Genomic DNA, 19,659 nt, shown 5'->3' on the forward strand with positions numbered 1-19,659 from the left:
GTCCCTTCGGAGATACTGTCTCCAAAACTGAGCACAGTACTCCAGGTGAGGCCACACCAAGGACCTGTACAAGGGGATAATCACTTCCCTTTTCTTACTCGATATTCCTCTCTCTATGCAGCCCAGCATTCTTCTGGCTTTAGCTATCGCCTTGTCACATTGTTTCGCTGACTTCAGATCGTTAGACACTATCACCCCAAGGGCTCTCTCCTGCTCCGTGCACATCAGTCCTTCACCCCCCCCCCCCCCCCCCCCCCCCGCCATCAAATACATTTCTTTCGGATTTCCACGCTCCATATGCATGACTCTGCAATTCTTGGCATTGAATCTCAGCTGCCATATCTTCGACCAGTCTTCCAGCTTCCTTAAATCCCGTCTCATTCTCTCCACTCCTTCCGGTGTGTCCACTGTGTTGCAGATCTCAGTATCATCCGCAAATAGACACACCTTACCTTCTATCCCATCTGCGATGTCGCTCACGAAGATATGGAACAGGACCGGTCCCAACACCGACCCTTGCGGCATTCCGCTCATCACCGCTCTTTCAGAGTAAGTTCCATTTACCATCACACATTGTCTTCTGTCCTTACAGCCAGACGTATGCTAACAGCCATAATATCATACTAGAGTTAGAGAAAGATGTATTTGTGAAAAGGCATACTGTTAAGAGTGACGGCAAAGCAAGATGTGTGATGTAAATGAAGGAAAAGGATAATTAGTTTGACACATACATACATGTAAGCTTTCTCTGACTCATGTATACATGCTTTGCCAGTTCCTTATAAATAATTCCTGCAGCTTGATACATTTTGATTTTCATATATTGATTGCAATGGGAATTGGGTATTGAAATATTTTTTAAGTCATGCAAACGAAACTGTGATGATTGAAGTATGCAAAAACATGTTTGGCTGTGTGCTGTTGGTGATTGTGTATTTCTTGCACCTAGTTCCATGCATATTGTAACGAGGCTAATACATTACATTATTTGAGCTAGAATCAGAGTGAAACACATATGAAAGATGTTGGTATATTTTTCTTTTTTGAACTGTTTTTTAACATGAAATTTGACAGTTACTGCTTTCAGAATTGTTTCTAAGTCATGCAATAATGTGATTTGAGTCCTTTATCATGGTGTGAATATTCAAAAGATTTTGTGCAGCAAACTTTTAAATTAGCCAGACAAATCATGAAATTTGAATTTCTTGCTCCTCTCACTGGTGAAATTTTACTGTGTAGCTACAATTTAGCTGGCTAGCACCGATATTCAGAACTAGACTGATAAACTCAACTAAGTAAGTCTGGTTGAAAAAACATCATCTTAAATTTACTTGTGTAACTTGACGTGGGTATATTCAGTGGCAGAGCCATCCAGCTAAGTGCTGCTGAATATCTGGGCAAAGTTACCTGAGTAATTGTCCCGCTGACTAACCCCTTGAATGTTGACCTTTGACTACAGCCATTGATTTATAGATTGTGATCAATTAATCATTACTTAAAGGGTAATTTCTTTATGGTTGATATATAAACTTTATGGTTGATATATAGAAACTATTTTAATCTCTGTTCTGCTTAAATGTTCTAATTTTCTATTGTGAAGATATATATTTTTTAATTTTACTTATGCATGATTCCAGGAGAAAAACATTTTTAATATTAAAAATAAACAGCAGAAAGCATGTTAGTTTGTGGGATTTTCTATGCAGTAGGTCTACGAAGTAGGGGAATTTCTCAGTTTGGTATATTAGGAAATATATTTCAAAGGGAATCATAATATAAACATTTTGTGCTTATAAGCACTATGCTATTATATTAATAGCATATCCTATACTGCTCTCTGCTGGAATTAAAGTATTTAAAGCAGTTAAGAGATATTGAGAGTATGTACTCAAATAGCAACGGCATTGCACAAATAATTATGTAGAACATTTTACAGATATTTGTCAAGAAATTTTAACCTTGACACAAAAATAAAGCATGAATATCCAGATAAACAGGAACTCTGTCCAATATGTAATGAATGCAAATTGTATTCAGATTTTATGCTCATTTGGTTGAAACCAGTCAAACTAATTGGAGAAATTAAATTCAGGATTCAGATTGATGAATTGTTGAAGCATAATAAATTTAATCTCAACCATTCAAAAATTGAGATGTTATGAATTAGATGACCAAATTTAGATGTTATAGTACTAAGATCTATATTGATGGCAACATGATTTCACCACATTTTGAAGTAAAACATTGGGTGTCATGTTTGAGTCCCCTTTGACCGTTCAGATCCAGAAATTGCATAATATGTTCTTATTTTAGTGAGGCCTTGATTATACTTTTTCATGCTTAATTTTACTAAGATTGGATACCTTTAATTCTCTATTTAAATCTCCCAGCAGTTCAGCTGATGCAAAACATTGCTTCCCAGTTATTACTGAGCCTGAAGCAGTGCAACCATGCATCCCCTGTATTGAAATCAGTATGTTGACTCGCTTACATTATTAGGTTTAAAATGTTGTTAGCTTTTAAGTCCTTGCATGATTTTATAACAGACTGCCTTATATTTTTATTAAAATCTTACTTCCTGTGAAACAGTTGCATTAGGCAGATCAAGTTCTTTTAAAATTTCTGGCTAAATTACAATTGGTGGATACCATAAAAACATTGTCGTACTTTGAGTGGTTCCACTATGTGGAATTCTTTGCCTTTGAGTCTTAAGTGGGTTTAGTGACTAAATTTAGGAAATCGTGTAAGGCATGGTTCTTTGCTCAGGCTTTTACTTGTTCAAGTATTTATTTTACTGTTCTTATTGCATATTATTTTCTTATTTTCATTGTTATTTTGTATGACTTTGCAATTTTATTGATGTAATTGTTTGATATTGCTATAAAGAAAAAGCCTTGAAAAGATGATACGAACCAATAAATTTCAAACACACATATTCATCCAATACTAAATAATATTTTGTTCTACGGGACCGTCATATTAAACCCCAGTTATTGACATCTTTTAGAGCATTAAATTATGCTCCATTGATAACGGGGTACAGTTTTAATCATTGGTCCAATTTTCAAAATTTTTAAGTATTTCTTAGGTATTTCAAAAAACAAGTTTTTTTTAAAAAGTGCACTACTTCCCTTAATTATGCCCAACACCGGTACCATGTTTCGCAAAGCTGCTGCTTCAGGGGCCTGACTCAAAATATTTCAGAATCCATGAGTGCTTTTCGTATTCTTTTGTTTTTCAGTCCCATAATTTATTCTTCTGGAACACAATAAACACAAAATTCAATGTCTCAAAAATTAGAACAAAAAGTAATAATAATAATGGGGAAAACTACTTACTTAGATGGACGCGACTGCTAATTCCTTCAACAAGCGCGTTATAACCCGCCACAAACTCAGCGTTTTCATGGAGTTCAGAGAGACTATTTTTCAAAACTCATTTTATGGTGACGTCGTAGTAACGTGAATTCTCCTACTTCAAGGGGGAAAATTTAAAGGGCTGCCAGGAACGACCTGATAGAGAACTGACGTATCAACGTGAACATAATCACACTTGTGAACTTATTTTTACTTTTTGTTCTAATTTTTGAGACATTGAATTTTGTGTTTATTGTGTTCCAGAAGAATAAATTACGGGACTGAAAAACAAAAGAATATGAAAAGCATTCATGGATTCAGAAATATTTTGAGTCAGGCCCCTGAAGCAGCAGCTTTGCGAAACATGGTACTGTGTTGGGCATAATTAAGGGAAGTAATGCACTTTTTAAAAAAAACTTATTTTTTGAAATACCTAAGAAATACTTAAAGATTTTGAAAATTGGACCAATGATTAAAACTGTACCCTGTTGAGTTATAGATGGAGCATAATTTAATGCTCTAAAAGATGTCAATAACTGGGGTTTATATGACGGTCCCATAGAACAAAGTATTATTTAGTATTGGATGAATACGTGTGTTGTTCGAAAATTGTTTGATATTGCGTCATTTGTGTTATACATCATCTTGAATCTTCAATGTAAGGTGATTTATAAATGGAAAAAAGAGGAGAAAACCCATATTCCAACTTTAATTCAAGTTCATCAGCCAACGAGAAGCAAGATGGCAAGGAAACATTTTTTTAAATAGTAAATTGTAACAATTTTGTCATATGCAGGAAAGAAAAGAAAAAAATTACACCCTCTATTTGAACTGTAACAAGAATAACTCCTACAAATCACAGTAACTCCAGTAAAAACAAAAATTGACTCTTATGAGCCTCTTAAATTGTTCTGGATTGGAAAAGATAAACACATTCCTTGGTACTAAATAATACTCTTAACCAGAAACTCTAGGAAAAAATCCACCCTCAGTGCTACAACATGCTAAGAAACCTCTCTTTTAAATTGCATATTTCTGCTCAGATCCAGGAAAACCCTGATCTTTTGCCCATAGAGTAAATTGTCTTACTTCCTTTAGCAGGATTTTAAAGTCTGATCTCTATCCTCTATAAAAACAAATATGAGAAGCATACTCCAAGCAACTATTTGTTCCTGAATGGTCTCTAAGATGGCCATCAAATTCATACTGTCCATCAAAATGAGACTGTTTAACCATTCTTCGCTCGCTCTCCCTGCTTGCAAGGGGGAAAAGATTGAAAACCCTGGAAAGAAAAATATTGCTTCTGAATGAAATTTTAGTCCTTCAAGAATATATTTCTTTAACATTTCAAGTGCTGCAACAAACTTAAAATGAGGAAAATTTGTAAATCTCAAATGTATTTCCTGCCACATTTTCAATATTCCTTATTTCCATGCTCTTTTTGGTAGAAAGAGATTGTGCTTAATGAGGACACCATCACAGGTTTGAAGGGTGGAAAGTTTCTCCCACTTCCTCCAAGTCATTCAAATGCACAGAAAGATTGTGCAGCCTAACATATTGAATTTTCAGGGGGGGGGGGGGGGGGGGGGTTGTTTGTTTTTTTTAGTACCTGAGAGAAATGTATGTAATTAACTGACACAGCTAGTCAGAGGCTTCCATGCAGGTTACACCCATGCACCCTTTTCTTCATTTCCAGCCTCTTGAGATCTGCAGTGTTTATCCCATTCCCTTTTTTGAATTTGTTTACTATTTTCATCCTCATCACCTCTTCCAGGAGGGCATTCCAGGTATCTGCCACCCTCTCTGTGAAAAAATATTTCCTGATTTTGGTTCTGAGTCGTCTCCCCTGGCATTTCAAATTGTGACCCCCTAGTTGTAAAGTTTACTTTCCAATGGAAGAGAGTTGAAGTCTGTGCATCATTAATACAGACATTCAGATTATCTGAAAGGAATCTGTCTTCCCCTGTATCTCCTTTCTTCCAATATATGCATATTTAGATCCTTCAATCTCTCCTCATAAGTCTTCCAGTACAGATCCCACTACAGTTTGGTTGCCGTTCTCTGTACTGCCTGTATCCTTTATGAGGAACAGTCTCCAGAACCTATGTCTAATTTGCCTTTAACAAAATTACTTGAAAAGGTCGGAAGTCAGTTGCAGGATTTTATGGATTCTCATCATGTGTTGGATGATTATCAGTATGATTTTCATGCAAATCATAATACTAAGACTATGTTACTCTCACAATTTTATATTTTTAGGCAAGTATTTGATTATGGAATGGGGGTTTTTTCTTGTGTCTTTAGATCTAGCTGCAGTATTTGACACTGTTGACCACTCTATTTTAATAAAGCACGTGGGTGACATTAGGATGGGTGGTACTATTTTGAAATGGTTCTCTTCATTTTTTACAAGGTCGAATTCAGTCAGTAGATTTCTCAGGAAAAAAACTGTTTTCAATTAAACACAGGGGTCCCACAGGGGTAGGCTCTTTTGACCTCGTTATTTAATATTTATATTTTTCAGTTGTCATATATTTTCCAGTCTCGATGTGGGTTACCATCTCTTTGCAGATGATTTACAATTTTTTGTTCCCATTAAGGACTCTTTCACTTCTTCTCTTGAGAAAATTGCTGAATGTTTGGCTTCTTTGAAAGGATGGCTTATGAACAACAAGTTACTATTGAATATGACAGACAGAAATTCTTTATTTGGAAATCTTGACCCAGATTTTACTAAATCTTTGATTGTAGATGGGAGTTTCGATCCCAATTGTTATTGAGGTGCGGAATCTTGGGGTGGTCATGGTTTCTACCTTGTCTTTGAAGTCGCATAGTAGTAAGGTGGCTAAAGGAGCCTAATTCCAACTTCACATGTTGAGGAGAGGGCAAACCTACTCAGTCAGAGTTGAAGAGGGTGTGCCAGAGAAACCCCCAGAAAAGAAATGGAGGGACAAAAAATAAAGAGAATCCCCTTAAAAATGGAAGGTCTTGGCGGGGGGGATGTAGAATCCTTACTTGTGGAAAAGCAGAGTCTCCAGTACCACATGCCAAAAAAATGACACAGTTTGGAGGCCAGGGTGACTGCTGGGGAAATGGAGTCCAAGACATTAAAGTCAGCTTCTGTCTGGGTGAAGAAATGAGCAGAAGGAGATCAAGAGAGGAAGCTATGATAGAAACCATGCCCATCAGGAAGAGCAAGATGGTGTTGTGCATTCTATTTATTTTTTTTTACCTTTGAGATGCCATCCAAGCCTAAGGAAAAAGTATGGGTTTTTCCCCTCGAGCCTATTCACCTTTCTGGCCAGAAGGAAATTGTAGCTTACATGACCCAGACTGCTACCAAGTAGAGGGTGGCTGTCCCTATTGTGAATCATTAAGAACCTTCACTAGGGGAAGAGATTTCTCTCATCCTCTTGGATCAGTGTCTCCCTTTGGATAAGAGATGCGATTCCCTGTGTATGCTATCTGCGGCACCTCTGGATGACTTTACTGATGTGACTACAGTGGAGGGCCCCGTGCAGTTTCAGCGTCAGTGCAGCATATTTCCTCTTCACTGGTAAAGGACAAGGGAATGCTGTTTCAATGGTGGGATCATTTCCACTTACGTCATTGTGGTTGGATAAGCTTGTTTCCCTTGAGTTTCCTCTGATACCAACAAAGTCTGAGGTGGTAATGCTAGACTCTCTCTGAGAGCTATTGTTTGGTTTTGGGCAGGTTATTAATGTTTGCACTGCTAAACTTGAGACCTCGTGAAGAAGCATGAAGATCAAATTTTGGATGTTAGTAAAACGGTTCAAGTAGTGGAAGGTGATATCAAGGCTATTCAGTTTTAATGCTACTATGATAAAAGACTGGAAAGCTCTTTCCAGGAGGATAGAACTATTCTAAAACCAGTTCAGGCATTTGAATCTTTGTCTATTACATTTTCCTATGGTGATGTGTGAACTGCCTTATACTACCTTAAACAAATATTTCCTGGAGGTCTTACATATTGAATCTGATCAACTTCCATCCATTAATAGGTTGCATTTATTTTGTCTGTGGTATCTACTTCTAACTTTCAACTGCATGTTCAGTTTTCTACTGAAGTATTTAATTTGATGAATATTTTGAACAATTCTGGTCCAGAAGTTATTGAACAATGAACTTTGTTAGTGCCCTTTGTCACTAAGCAAGATCTAAGCAGAGTTATGAGATTATATTTTAGGAATCTAATTTGTTTTATGGTCAAGTTAGGATTTTTCCTGATATAGTTAAAATAATACAGGAAAGAAGGAAGTAGTTTTTTGCTTTAAGGCAAGAAGCTAATGCTCTGGGAATTTCCTTTAATTTACGGTATCTTTTAAATGTGTTATACAATACTATAAACTGTACCTGTTCTACGCCCGGGCGGCGAGCCTTTTTATTGGCACATATGCTCTTGTATGGAAGTGTTAGCTGAAAAGGAAAAACTAAATTGTTTTCACCCAGTGCAAGGGACATGGAGGCATATTTGCTAAAGTCAGGGCTGGCAAAGTTTATTTACCAAGCTATCTCTCGCACTCCCCCACACCCCCTCTCCTCTCTCACATACACATTCTCTCTCACCGGCATCCACCTCCCCTCATATAGGCTCCCTCTCTCTGAAACCCACACTCAAGCATCCCCCCACCCACCCTCTCTTACCTCCCATGCTCTCTCTTATACCCTCCCCACCCCCCTCTTACCAACCATGCTTTCTGTCACCCCCCCCCCCCACACACACACACACACATTCTCACCGGCATCCCCCCCATGCTCTCTCACACCCTCCTGCTCTCTCTCACCCTCCCCTCCCCGACAAACATTCTCTCTCACTGGCATGCCACGGGACCTGCGCCGTTTGCGGCGAAGATGAAGGCCTGGCGTGCCGTTCGCGGCACACGGGGGCCTTCCATTTTCACCTTGAGCAGAAAATAGCAGCGGACACCCCAGCATGCGGCGAACAGAGCGCATCCCACGGCACACGCTCCATTCGTGGCATGCCAGGGTCTCCTCTGCTATTTTCTGCCTGTCCCGCGATGGCCACTGTCATTCCGGTTTTGAATAGTCTTCCGGCGAGGTGAGGGAGGAAATCTGCGGGAAGGAGGAATTCTGCGCAAAATCTGCATTCCGCAGTAGCGCTGAATTCCCCCAGGAGTACCCGACAAACATTCTCTCTCACTGGCATGCCGCGAACTAAATATGTACACCCTGGAGGAAAGGAGGAGCAGGGGTGATATGATTCAGACTTTCAGATACTTGAAAAACTTTAACGATCCAAAGACAATGACAAACCTTTTCCGTCAGAAAAAAATCAGCAGAACCAGAGGTCACGAGCTGAGGCTCCAAGGAGGAAGACTAAGAACCAATGTCAGGAAGTATTTCTTCACAGAGAGAGAGTGGTGGATGCCTGGAATGCCCTTCCGGAGGAAGTGGTGAAGTCCAAAACTGTGAAGCACTTCAAAGGGGCGTGGGATAAACACTGTGGATCCATCAGGTCTAGAGGACGCATATAAAGAGCAGGCAGCAAAACACTGCACGGAGCGGCAGTAGCCACAGAGGCATTCACGGAGCGGGATGCCATTGGTTGGTGTTCCACCTTCATGGAGCGGAAGGATGGAGGGCTGCCATCTCCCAATTAAAAAAAGAAAAAAAACAAACAAAAAAACAAAACAAAACAGGGATGGGTTTATGGGCTATAGGTATTACCAATTATTAGGCTTATTCAATTACCAATTATTAGGCTTTTCAATATTTGATGATAGTTAATGTGACTTTCAAGGCATACTTCACTTTCAATGCATATCCAGCATAGCTCCCTGCTTCAACGGCAGAGAGCTATGCTTCCGCTTACCCAACTAATCAAACTTAATATTTCACTTGGAAGCAGCTCCATCACTGCTCTCTACATTAATAGTGGGGGTGAAAGGGAAATAGAACCTAAGGTTACTAAGAGCCAAGAGAAACAGATAAGTATGAGAAAAAAAGAAGTGTGAAGCTTGCTGGGCAGACTGGATGGACCGCTTGGTCGTCTTCTGCCGTCATTTCTATGTTTCTCTTGTAGCTGGTGTTGTGACATGTCCTCTGTATGGCGTGTTTGAGCCTCCAAGGCGGGCAGGGAGCCGCCTCCGCCATCTATCGGTGGACTGGGAAACATGCGCGAGCACTGTCGGACACATTACCAAGCCCAATATATTATGGATAATAATGATTGCAATATTTTTTTTTGTTCCAGAACAACTGAAAGAATTTATAGACTCAAAAAAATTGATGATATCTTCTGTAGTTCCTACTTAGGTCTAGATTTGATCATTAATGTTGTAGCAGTTTTCTCATGCTATGCATTTTCTGATAAAGTTTTCCTTTGATCTCTTTTTCTACTCCTCCCTAGCTATATGAGATTATGAGAATCTATATTGGGTTAAAGTTTTATGGATTGTACATTTTCTTTATAGATTTTTTTTTCTTATTGATTCCCATGTGTTTCCAGGTACAAGGTATTTTGCTTTGTATATTATTTAACATTAATATATATAAAGTCATTAAAAAAAAAGTGAGGGAGCCCTAGGAAAAAATAAAACTTGGGGGGTGAGGATATTAGCTGAAAATATAGCTAGCTGTTAGATGACATTTCCAGAATATTTGCTGTTAGGTACTAGAGATGTGAATCGTGTCCTCGATCGTCTTAACGATCGATTTCGGCTGGGAGGGGGAGGGAATCGTATTGTTGCCGTTTGGGTTTTAAAAATATCGTGAAAAATCGTTAAAATCGTGAGCCAACCCCCTAAAACCCACCCCCGACCCTTTAAATTAAATCCCCCACCCTCCCGAACCCCCCCCAAATGCTTTAAATTACCTGGGGATCCAGCTGTGGTCCAGAACAGCGGCGGTCCAGAACAGCCCCCTCAATTGAATCCTTTTGTCTTCAGCCGGCGCCATTTTGCAAAATGGCCGCCGCAAAATGGCGGCGGCCATAGACAAAAACGATTCGACGCAGGAGGTCGTTCCGGACCCCCGCTGGACTTTTGGCAAGTCTTGTGGGGGTCAGGAGGCCCCCCCAAGCTGGCCAAAAGTTTCTGGGAGTCCAGCGGGGTTCAGGAAGCGATTTCTTGCCGCAAATCGTTTTCCATACGGAAAATGGCGCCGGCAGGAGATCGACTGCAGGAGGTCGTTCAGCGGGGGTTCCGGACCGCCGCTGAACGACCTCCTGCAGTCGATCTCCTGCCGGCGCCATTTTCCGTATGGAAAACGATTCGCGGCAAGAAATCGCTTCCTGAACCCCGCTGGACTCCCAGAAACTTTTGGCCAGCTTGGGGGGGCCTCCTGACCCCCACAAGACTTGCCAAAAGTCCAGCGGGGGTCCGGAACGACCTCCTACGTCGAATCGTTTTTGTCTATGGCCGCCGCCATTTTGCGGCGGCCATTTTGCAAAATGGCGCCGGCTGAAAACAAAAGGATTCAATTGAGGGGGCTGTTCCGGACCGCCGCCGTTCTGGACCACAGCTGGATCCCCAGGTAATTTAAAGCATTTGGGGGGGGGTTCGGGAGGGTGGGGGATTTAATTTAAAGGGTCGGGGGTGGGTTTTAGGGTGTTTTAGTGTGCCGGTTTTCCTGCCCTCCCCCTTCCCCCGATTTACGATTTTTTAATGATAAATCGGGGGAATTGGTATTGTATCGTGGCCCTAACGATTTTTGATGATTTAAAATATATCGGACGATATTTTAAATCGTCAAAAAACGATTCACATCCCTATTAGGTACTTTATAAGTCCTTTAGAAACCCTTTATCAAGTATCATAACATCATAATAATGTAATGAAAATTGGTCAGCTTGAAGAGAACAGGAATTGGGATTTTGGAAAGAGCTCTGGTGTTCCATCTTGGCTCTAGCAGCTGTTGTGCCATCTGAAATGTAATGCAATGAGAGAATTAACACTGTTTTAATGAAAAATTGACTTTCTTATTAAGGATTATTTTTTCTGCACTGTGGTGCAGAAAAAACAATTCCCATGGCTCTTGAAGAGTAGAAGTTGAGAATGCTGATTCTGTGGTACTTAGAAATAGGCCTCTACACATATTGATGTCCAATGTTAACAACCATTCATGAATAGCGTTATGAATTTTCCACTAAACACAGGGATGGTACCTTTCAAATGGATGCACAGGCACCTATGTGCTTCGGCACACACCCAGAAATGTGGCAATTTTATAACATAAGCGCACATTATAAAATAGCCTAGGCGTGAATATGTGTGTGCCTAATTTTGCAAATGGGCGTGCATAACTATGTAAAGTTGGGTTTCAAGTACGTGAGTGGGGGAATTTTATAACAGGATTGAGTCCACGACACGACCAGTTTCACCAGTTCGCCCAGTCTAGAGCTAGGTCCTTGAAAAGCCCCAACATTTAGCCTGTATTCCTCATTACGCTAGACCCCTCAAGCCCCTCACAAATGCTTATGTATATCTTTATCTATCTATGTATATATAATTTAAAGTGTACCTCCTCCATAGTAGAAGTAAAATTCCATGACACTAGACTTGGGCATGCAGATCTCTTGTCCCCACCCACACCATGCTTACATCATGCCCCTTTTTCATTTGAAGTGAGATATTCGTGTAACGGGAGATGTGCACCCATGTAGGCGGCTTTCAAAATCAGGTGGACACGTGCATGTCCTTTGTGCGCATGCACTTCCCAATTTTGGCGCAAAACTGGCTTTTAAAATTCACCTCATAAACTTTAGTGACAGAATTTCCATATAAAAAGCTGAAAATGGTGTGATTTACAAGTTATGCAGCATTTTTGCTGATTTTATTTTCCAAAATCAAAGAAAAAACGGTGTTTACAAATATTCCCATGAAGTTTTAAGGAAAGACTCTTCTTTGAATATTTTTCCACAACAGCAAAAAGCCTTGTTTGTCTTTCTTAATTCCATTGTAAATATGTTTTTATGCCTCTGCCACCTTCATGATAACTGACTGTTCTAACTGGCAGTTCAGAAGTGATTTGTAATGATAACCGATGAATGGCTCTGCTCCATAAGAACAGACTGTTAGCCAGGTGTTCAGGAACTAACTTAAAGGTATTAATTAGAGGATGTGCAAGTAAGTTGAGCTTACATGCGCCAAGCGGATTTTAAATGCCACCTGGATATACCTATAAATGCCACAGTGTGCCCATCTCAGAAGTTGTCTCATTTGTGCCACTTTAGCCAAAGAGAGAACTAATTATGATGGTTTGAGTTTTATATTTTGATGTATTTTTGTTTTTAGGATTGTATTACAGTTTTTGTTTATAACTTTGTACATTGCTTTAAAAGATTTTATATTGAAAACTGGAAAGCGATTCATACATTTTATTATAAATGTTTTCAAAAAGGGACAGGATATGGGCATTTCAGGGCACGAACCTAAGATGTGCGCATAAGTACTTACGCAATTCAGCATGCACTGAGGCACCCTGCCATGTAACTTTACTTCTGCTATGGATGAATTATAAGTTATAAAATAAAAAAAAAACTAAGCAGATCTCCAGTATTTTAAGGGTTGGGGCTAACTGGGGGAAGTGAAGGCTATTAAACAAGGGGAGTTTGGAGGACCTATCTCTTAGCTGGGCGAACTGGTAAAACTGGGAATAGCGTTGGCATGCGCCCCTTTTAAAATTCCCCAGTTTACGTGGGAGAAGCGAGATTTGTGCGCCCACGTAAAATTTGGCGCACATGTAGATGCAGCTGTGCTATTTTAGAACATGTGCACATATGCACATGCAAATTATAAAATAGCTGCTTCCCTGGGCATAGGCAGACATGTGTGCACATGTGTACTAGTTTGAAAGTTACTGTCCCTATGTGGAAGTGTGAATATGGGTTCTGGCTCATTTGAGGCTTTTGCTGTATAGATCAGCAGTCTAAGGAAAAGGCTGGCATTTTGGCAGAAAAAATTATGCTTTAAAATACTAGGGTGAGATGTCATCTGAAGGGAACCAGCAAGGTATGGATCCTCTTCGTGACTCGATCATCTCTCTCTCCCTGGTCTTGAGAACGCCACCTGAGAATCCTGCAACTATAAGAACGATATCTAATATGGATACCCCGTCCCCATTAAGGGAAATGGAGGAAAACCCAGGAACACCCTTGATATCTGCCGCAGATGGGCTACATATGTAGGAATCTCAGATGGGATCGTAGCAGAGGGGCAGATGCTATACCAACCAGAATCCAGTAATATTTCTGGTTTACCTACTGAAATAGATATAGAACCCATAGTTAGACCATCTGTGTTTTCTCTGGAAACAATATGGAAACTTTAGTTGTGATAAATAAGAATTTTACATTATCATTAAGAACATTGGTAAAAAGAATAGAAAATGTTGATGTTAAAATTAATAATGTAATTGCTGATAACATTAAGATAGATGACAATATTGAGTCAACTAAAGAAGATCTGAAAAAGTTGGTTGAACAGAATGTAATGCTAATGAAGGAGAATCAATATGTCACTAGAAAAATAGAAAATCTGCAAAACCGGATACATAATAAAAAACTTAAGGCTGGTAAATTTTCCTAGAATTCCTGAAATTTCCATGCAGGAAATGTGGAATAAATTTGCCTTGGAGTTTTGTTTTTTTTAAATTCTGCAGCAAGCTTTGCCTCCATTGAATCAAATTTATTAGCTCCCTTCCTGGAAGAAAGAAATAAAGGATCAGGTTTTTCAAGAGATTTCCCCTTTGAATGTATCAGAATTGTTAGTCATCTAATCTAGGAGAAGCCCAACCAGCCACTATGGTTATCTCTTTTATGTTAAACACAGACAGAAATTGGGTATTAAAGCTATATTTCAGAAATATTAAAGAGAAATTCTATCAATTAAATGTAAGGATTTTTCTAGATCTAGCAAAAGAAACACAATCAAGAAGAAGACAGTTCCTCTTAATGAGACCTAAAATAATGCAGATAGGAGCCTTGTTTAAACTAAGGTTCCCATGTAGATGCTGCATATTTTATCAAAATGTTAGGTATTGCTTCTATCAACCCTCACAATTGACAACATTTATCACAGATAGAGCTAAGGATGAAGGATTGGTTATAGCAACCCCCTAGAGAGTTATGTATAGTTCTCTAAATATATAATAGTAACTCTTTAGTTAGGAATATATTTTTATTTCCTAATATATATATATTCTCCTGTTATTAGAAACCTTCAAGTGATTAAACCCCTTCTATTGGAGGACTTTGGAAATTATAGTTTTAATAAATATGTAATTTTTATTAAAGTGTCTGTAATTAAAAAAAAATACTAGAGCATCTCTTTTGCTATATTTTAATGAATAACTAATTTAAATAGTATTAATTAGATTGCTTTGTTTACACAAAATTTCTGTTGCCCATAACATTTATACAAATATGTACAAATAGTCAATCAACTTGACATGTTAGCTTTAATGTTCTAAAACTTAGTTTCTAATTAATAGCATATTATTTTGGTATTTTTAAGTTCCTCTAATGAATTAGTAACTTGTTAGTCTTCTAATTCTAATCATTTCTGTATTCATTAATGGTATGGTTTTCAGTTTCTTGGCAGTACAGAAGTGGAACAGCCCAAAGGTACAGAAGTTGTTCGAGATGCTGTTCGAAAACTAAAGGTAGGACAACTGCTTACATAATAAATATGTGAAGAATTATTTTCAATACACAATACTTGCTCAGACAATGATTTTGTTTTAGTTGAGGTTCTTATCCAAAAGCAAATCAACAGAATATTCAGAAAGATATATCATATTAAAGCATCTATACAATTTTAATAAATCACAAGAAATTTAATATAAATCAAATGTTTAAAGAATAAATTTCAAATTCTCCCATAAATAAATATCCAAAAAATATATAATCATACAGTATCAAAACTGACACACATAATTTTGAATAAGAGAAGGCCACAGGAGGGGTCTTTTGAGAAGCACAATGGGGTAGATTTTATAATTTTGCGCGAGCGCGTACTTTTGTTCGCACACCAGGCGCGAACAAAAGTACGCTGGATTTTATAAGATACGCGCGTATCTTATAAAATCCGGGGTCGGCGCGTGCAAGGGGGTGCACATTTGTGCAACCTGCGCGCACCGAGCCCGGCGCGCGCTGCCTTTTCCCTCCGAGGCTGCTTCAAAATCGGAGCGGCATTGGAGGGAACTTTCTTTCCACCCCTCCGCACCTTCCTCTCCCTTCCCCTACCTAACCCACCCCCCCGGCCCTATCTAAACCCCCCCTACCTTTTGTTGGCAGATTTACGCCTGCTGAAAGCAGACGTAAATCTGCGAACGCCAGCGGGCTGCTGGCGCGCCATAACCCGACCCAGGGGCTGGTCCGGAGGCCTCGACCACGCCCCCAGGCCGGCGCCCCACCCCCGGACACACCCCTTCCCTGCCCCTTTTACGAAGCCCCAGGACTTACGCGCGTCCCGGGGCTATATGCGCGCCAGCGGCCTATGCAAAATAGGCGCGCGAGTAAATCGGCCGGATTTACACGCGCAGGGCATTTAAAATCCGGCCCAATGTGAAGAGTGACTCCTTTGACATTAGTAGTGGGTAATGTCCCTAAAGAAGCTTGAAGCAAAACCTGTTGATGGTTGCTGCTGTTACTCTGTGCCACCTTTTTCCACTCTAGATTTTGACTATGTGATTTAGAGGATATTAAGCAATGAGGATTTTTCCTGTTTATTCTAGAACTACGATTAACAACTGTCTCAGATGTTGTCAGTTGTCATATGTATCTGTAATTTTGTTTGGATTTTTTGGCTTATAATCACATCCAGGAAATTTTGCTGGGGATGGATCCAAGATGGTCACACACTGATGTCTGGATTCGGAGGTCCCTTCCTTGACTCCTTAAAAACAAGTTTTCCTGGTTTCTATATTAACTTTTCTGATGGGTAATTGCCAGGTTCTTGTGGCCTGGTTTGGCCTCTGTTGGAAACAGGATGCTGGGCTTGATGGACCCTTGGTCTGACCCAGCATGTCAATTTCTTATGTTCTTATGTAAAGGGAAGGCCCGTGTTTACCCAAGTGTGTCGGGAGAGACATCTATTACCGGGCTCGTGGATCATCTTCTCTATTCCTTGGACCCCATGAACCACTCCAGATGGCGGTTGTTGGATGGTGAATTGGCTGCGGGATCACCTATTCCTGCCCTAGACGATGTTTCATTCACCCCGGAGCAATGTCAGACCCCTCTCAAGCCAGTTTTTCAGTATCCTGAGATCGAGGGTGGTGACTGGACAACAGCAGTTGATGATGTATAGTCCCCCATGAGCATTTTGGCAGTTCAAGGGCCTGTGTCATCAGGAGCCAATTTACTGGCAGTGTCTGGGAAGTTGCTGCCTGAGTCGTCGCCCCTCTGGAGTTTTTCTTCTTTCTTCCAGTCAGCTTGTGGAGTTGGTTTCCTCAGTGGAGTTAGAGGCTTTTTTTTTACTTCCTAAATCACAGTCTGTTACATTAGAAATTATTTGGGAAGTGTTGACCAGGCTCTCTTTTCAAATGGGCTAGTTTGTTGACACAAGAAGGTTTGGCCCTAGCATTGCATTATGTTTGGGAGCAGTCTGATGCCACTCTTCAATCCTTGAAAACTAAAATCACAGTGCTTCAAGAGTCTGCAGGGAATCTGTCAAATGGTTATCTTATTTAATTATTACAGTTATTTTGAGAATTTAGATAATGTCCTCAGGAGATGGAATATTAGACTTATTAATTTCCCAAAGAAAAGAATGGTTTCTGCAGTTGAAATATTTAGGACATGTTTGCTTGTGGTATTAAAAGTTCCTGAAAATGTAATGCCTCATATTTCTAAGGCCTTCTATTTGCCTATGAAAAATGCTGTACAAGATTCAGTATTACCTCAGCCTTGTGTGGACCTCCTCAGCCGTTGGATTGGAAAATTCTGTGTATGAAACAATATCTTCAGCAACCTTTACTGTGACTTTAACTCTAGGATATAATCATGACCAGAATCCAAAGTTATTTTTCCGTAATAGGGAGCCTTTGTTTCACAGTTTGAAAGTCCTTATGTACTATGATGATTCAAAAGTGACTTAGAGAGATTTTTGTTGCTACAACCTGGAGTTTTATAATTAGGTGCTTTTTTGGTGGTTTAACTTTCCCTGCAAGTGTGTTATAAAACTTCATGTGGTCAAATGTTTTCTTTGACCCCACTTAATTACATGTTTTCTTGAATGTGAGGCAACAACAGAGGGACAACTGATATTTCCATCCCTGTATCTGTTTCTTCTCTAATCAGTTAGATGCTATAATATAAGGGGGGAGGGCCTTATCAGTGTGTTGCTATTATCTTTATTATGTAAACTCTAGTTCATTACTTTTCCTTTGAACTTTGATGATCTTCCCCCTAGTTGTGGACTAATAACATAAAAACATAGAAATGATGGCAGAAAAAGACCAATCGGCCCATCTAGTCTGCCCAGCAAGCTACCACACTTATTTTCCCATACTTATCTGTTTCTGTAGTAGGGCATAGGTATTATATATATATATATATAACCTGTATTTATTTATTTAAAAGTATTTATATACCGTTTTTAAAATAAAGTTTTGTCAAAACGATTTACAAAAGAAGTAAAATCAACAAAATTAAAATAGATTGGAGAAAAATACATAAAATGGTATAAAGCTGCCTAGGTAGCTCAATTAAACAAAAATGCTTTATCTTATAACAAAAAGGAATTTTATGCCTTGAGGGAAAAGCAGAGGAAGGGAAGAACGGGCCAAAGGTACAAAAAAATGGGTGAAAAGATATCACTTAGTGGAGCAAGTTGGAATAAGCTGAACTTAGATATCATGAAGATGTAGTAGGGATAAGTAGAGGTTGAGTAATGGAAGTCGATTGAGTTGGTGGTATGTTAAAGGCGAGTTGAAATAAATGTTTTGAGAGATTTTTTGAAATGGAGTGAATTCGATATTAGACGGAGAGAGATTGGAAGAGAGTTCCAGAGTGAGGGTCCTGCTACAGAGAATGCCCTTTTCCTAGTGATTTCTAGTCTTGCTTGTCGTGGTGATGGTATGTCAAGTAGGTTTTGGGTTAATGATCTTAAATATCGAGCGGGTTTATAAATGCGGAGTATAGAGCAGAGCCAGGTGGATGAGGGATTGTGTATTAAGCTGTGAATTATGGTGAGTACTTTATATTTTATCCTAAATTTTATGGGTAGCCAGTGAAGGGATTGTAAAATAGGAGTAATGTGATCTCGAAGTGTAATACCAGATAAGATACGGGCTGCGCTGTTTTGAACCAATTGTAAAGGGTATAATGAGGAATCAGGTAAACCTAAATAGAGAGCATTACAGTAATCTAAACCGGAAAAAATTAGAGACTGAAGAACGGTTCTAAAGTCTCGGTGGAAAAGAAGAGGACGGAGACGTTTTAGGAGTTGGAGTTTGTAAAATAATTTTTTTGTAAGAGAGGATATGTGTTGTTTCATCGAGAGATCTGAATTTATAATGACTCCTAGATTTGTTGCGTATTGTGTTATTGGGATTGATATGCCATTTGTTATTAAGTGAGGAGGAGGGCCGATAGAGGAATCTGAGATAGATGTTAGGTGGACAATTTTGGTTTTTGAAGGATTTAGCTTTAAATGGTTATGGGAAAGCCAAGAGTTGATGGTAGATAGATAAAGCGAGACCATGGATAGAGTAGCTGACCAGGATGTTTTGTAGGGAACCAGAAATTGTATGTCATCAGCATAGATTTTGAATTGTAAATCAAGAGAAGAAAGAATATGACATAGAGGGAGGAGATAGATATTAAATAATATAGGAGATAGTGAAGAGCCTTGAGGGACACCAGATGGAATTGTGTAAGGAGTAGAGGAGTATTTTTGTGTACCCCCTGGTACACAAAAAAAGTTTTTGTGTACCAGGGGGTACACAAAAACTTTGTTTGTATCAAATTTTCTCACAGGACTAGCAGGATGGTAGTCCTCACATATGGGGTGACATCACAGGATGGAGCCCAATCACGGAACACTTTTGTCAAAGTTTCCAGAACTTTGACTGGCCCCTACTGGGCATGCCCAGCATGGCACTAACCCTGCAGGCAGCAGGGGTCCCCCTTTAGTCTTCTATTTTCCACGCAGCAGTAGCCTCATGGTTAAGGAGCTCTGCAGAGATTCCTGACAGGAATTTTCCTCACAAAATTACTAAAAGCTAATTTGCCCCACAGGGGTCCCTCCATTAACTTTTTCAAGCCGCGGTACTCCGGTAAGTTTTTTACCCATTTTCCATCTATTCCTGTCTAGTT

At 39.5% G+C, this 19,659-nt stretch overlaps 1 protein-coding gene across 6 annotated transcripts in view; it reads left to right on the plus strand.

The window, feature by feature from the left end:
- The window catches only part of GULP1 (GULP PTB domain containing engulfment adaptor 1), a 611,398-nt gene that overhangs the window by 395,027 nt on the left and 196,712 nt on the right, over nt 1–19,659 (plus strand). For all 6 annotated transcript variants that reach the window (XM_029605977.1, XM_029605980.1, XM_029605975.1 and 3 more), the window contains one exon: nt 14,928–14,999. In XM_029605977.1, coding sequence (XP_029461837.1) covers nt 14,928–14,999 — 72 coding nt within the window. The remainder of the gene's footprint in view (nt 1–14,927; nt 15,000–19,659) is intronic.

This window comes from Rhinatrema bivittatum, chromosome 6 (genome assembly GCF_901001135.1).
Source record: "Rhinatrema bivittatum chromosome 6, aRhiBiv1.1, whole genome shotgun sequence".
NCBI classification, from domain to species: Eukaryota; Metazoa; Chordata; class Amphibia; order Gymnophiona; family Rhinatrematidae; genus Rhinatrema; species Rhinatrema bivittatum.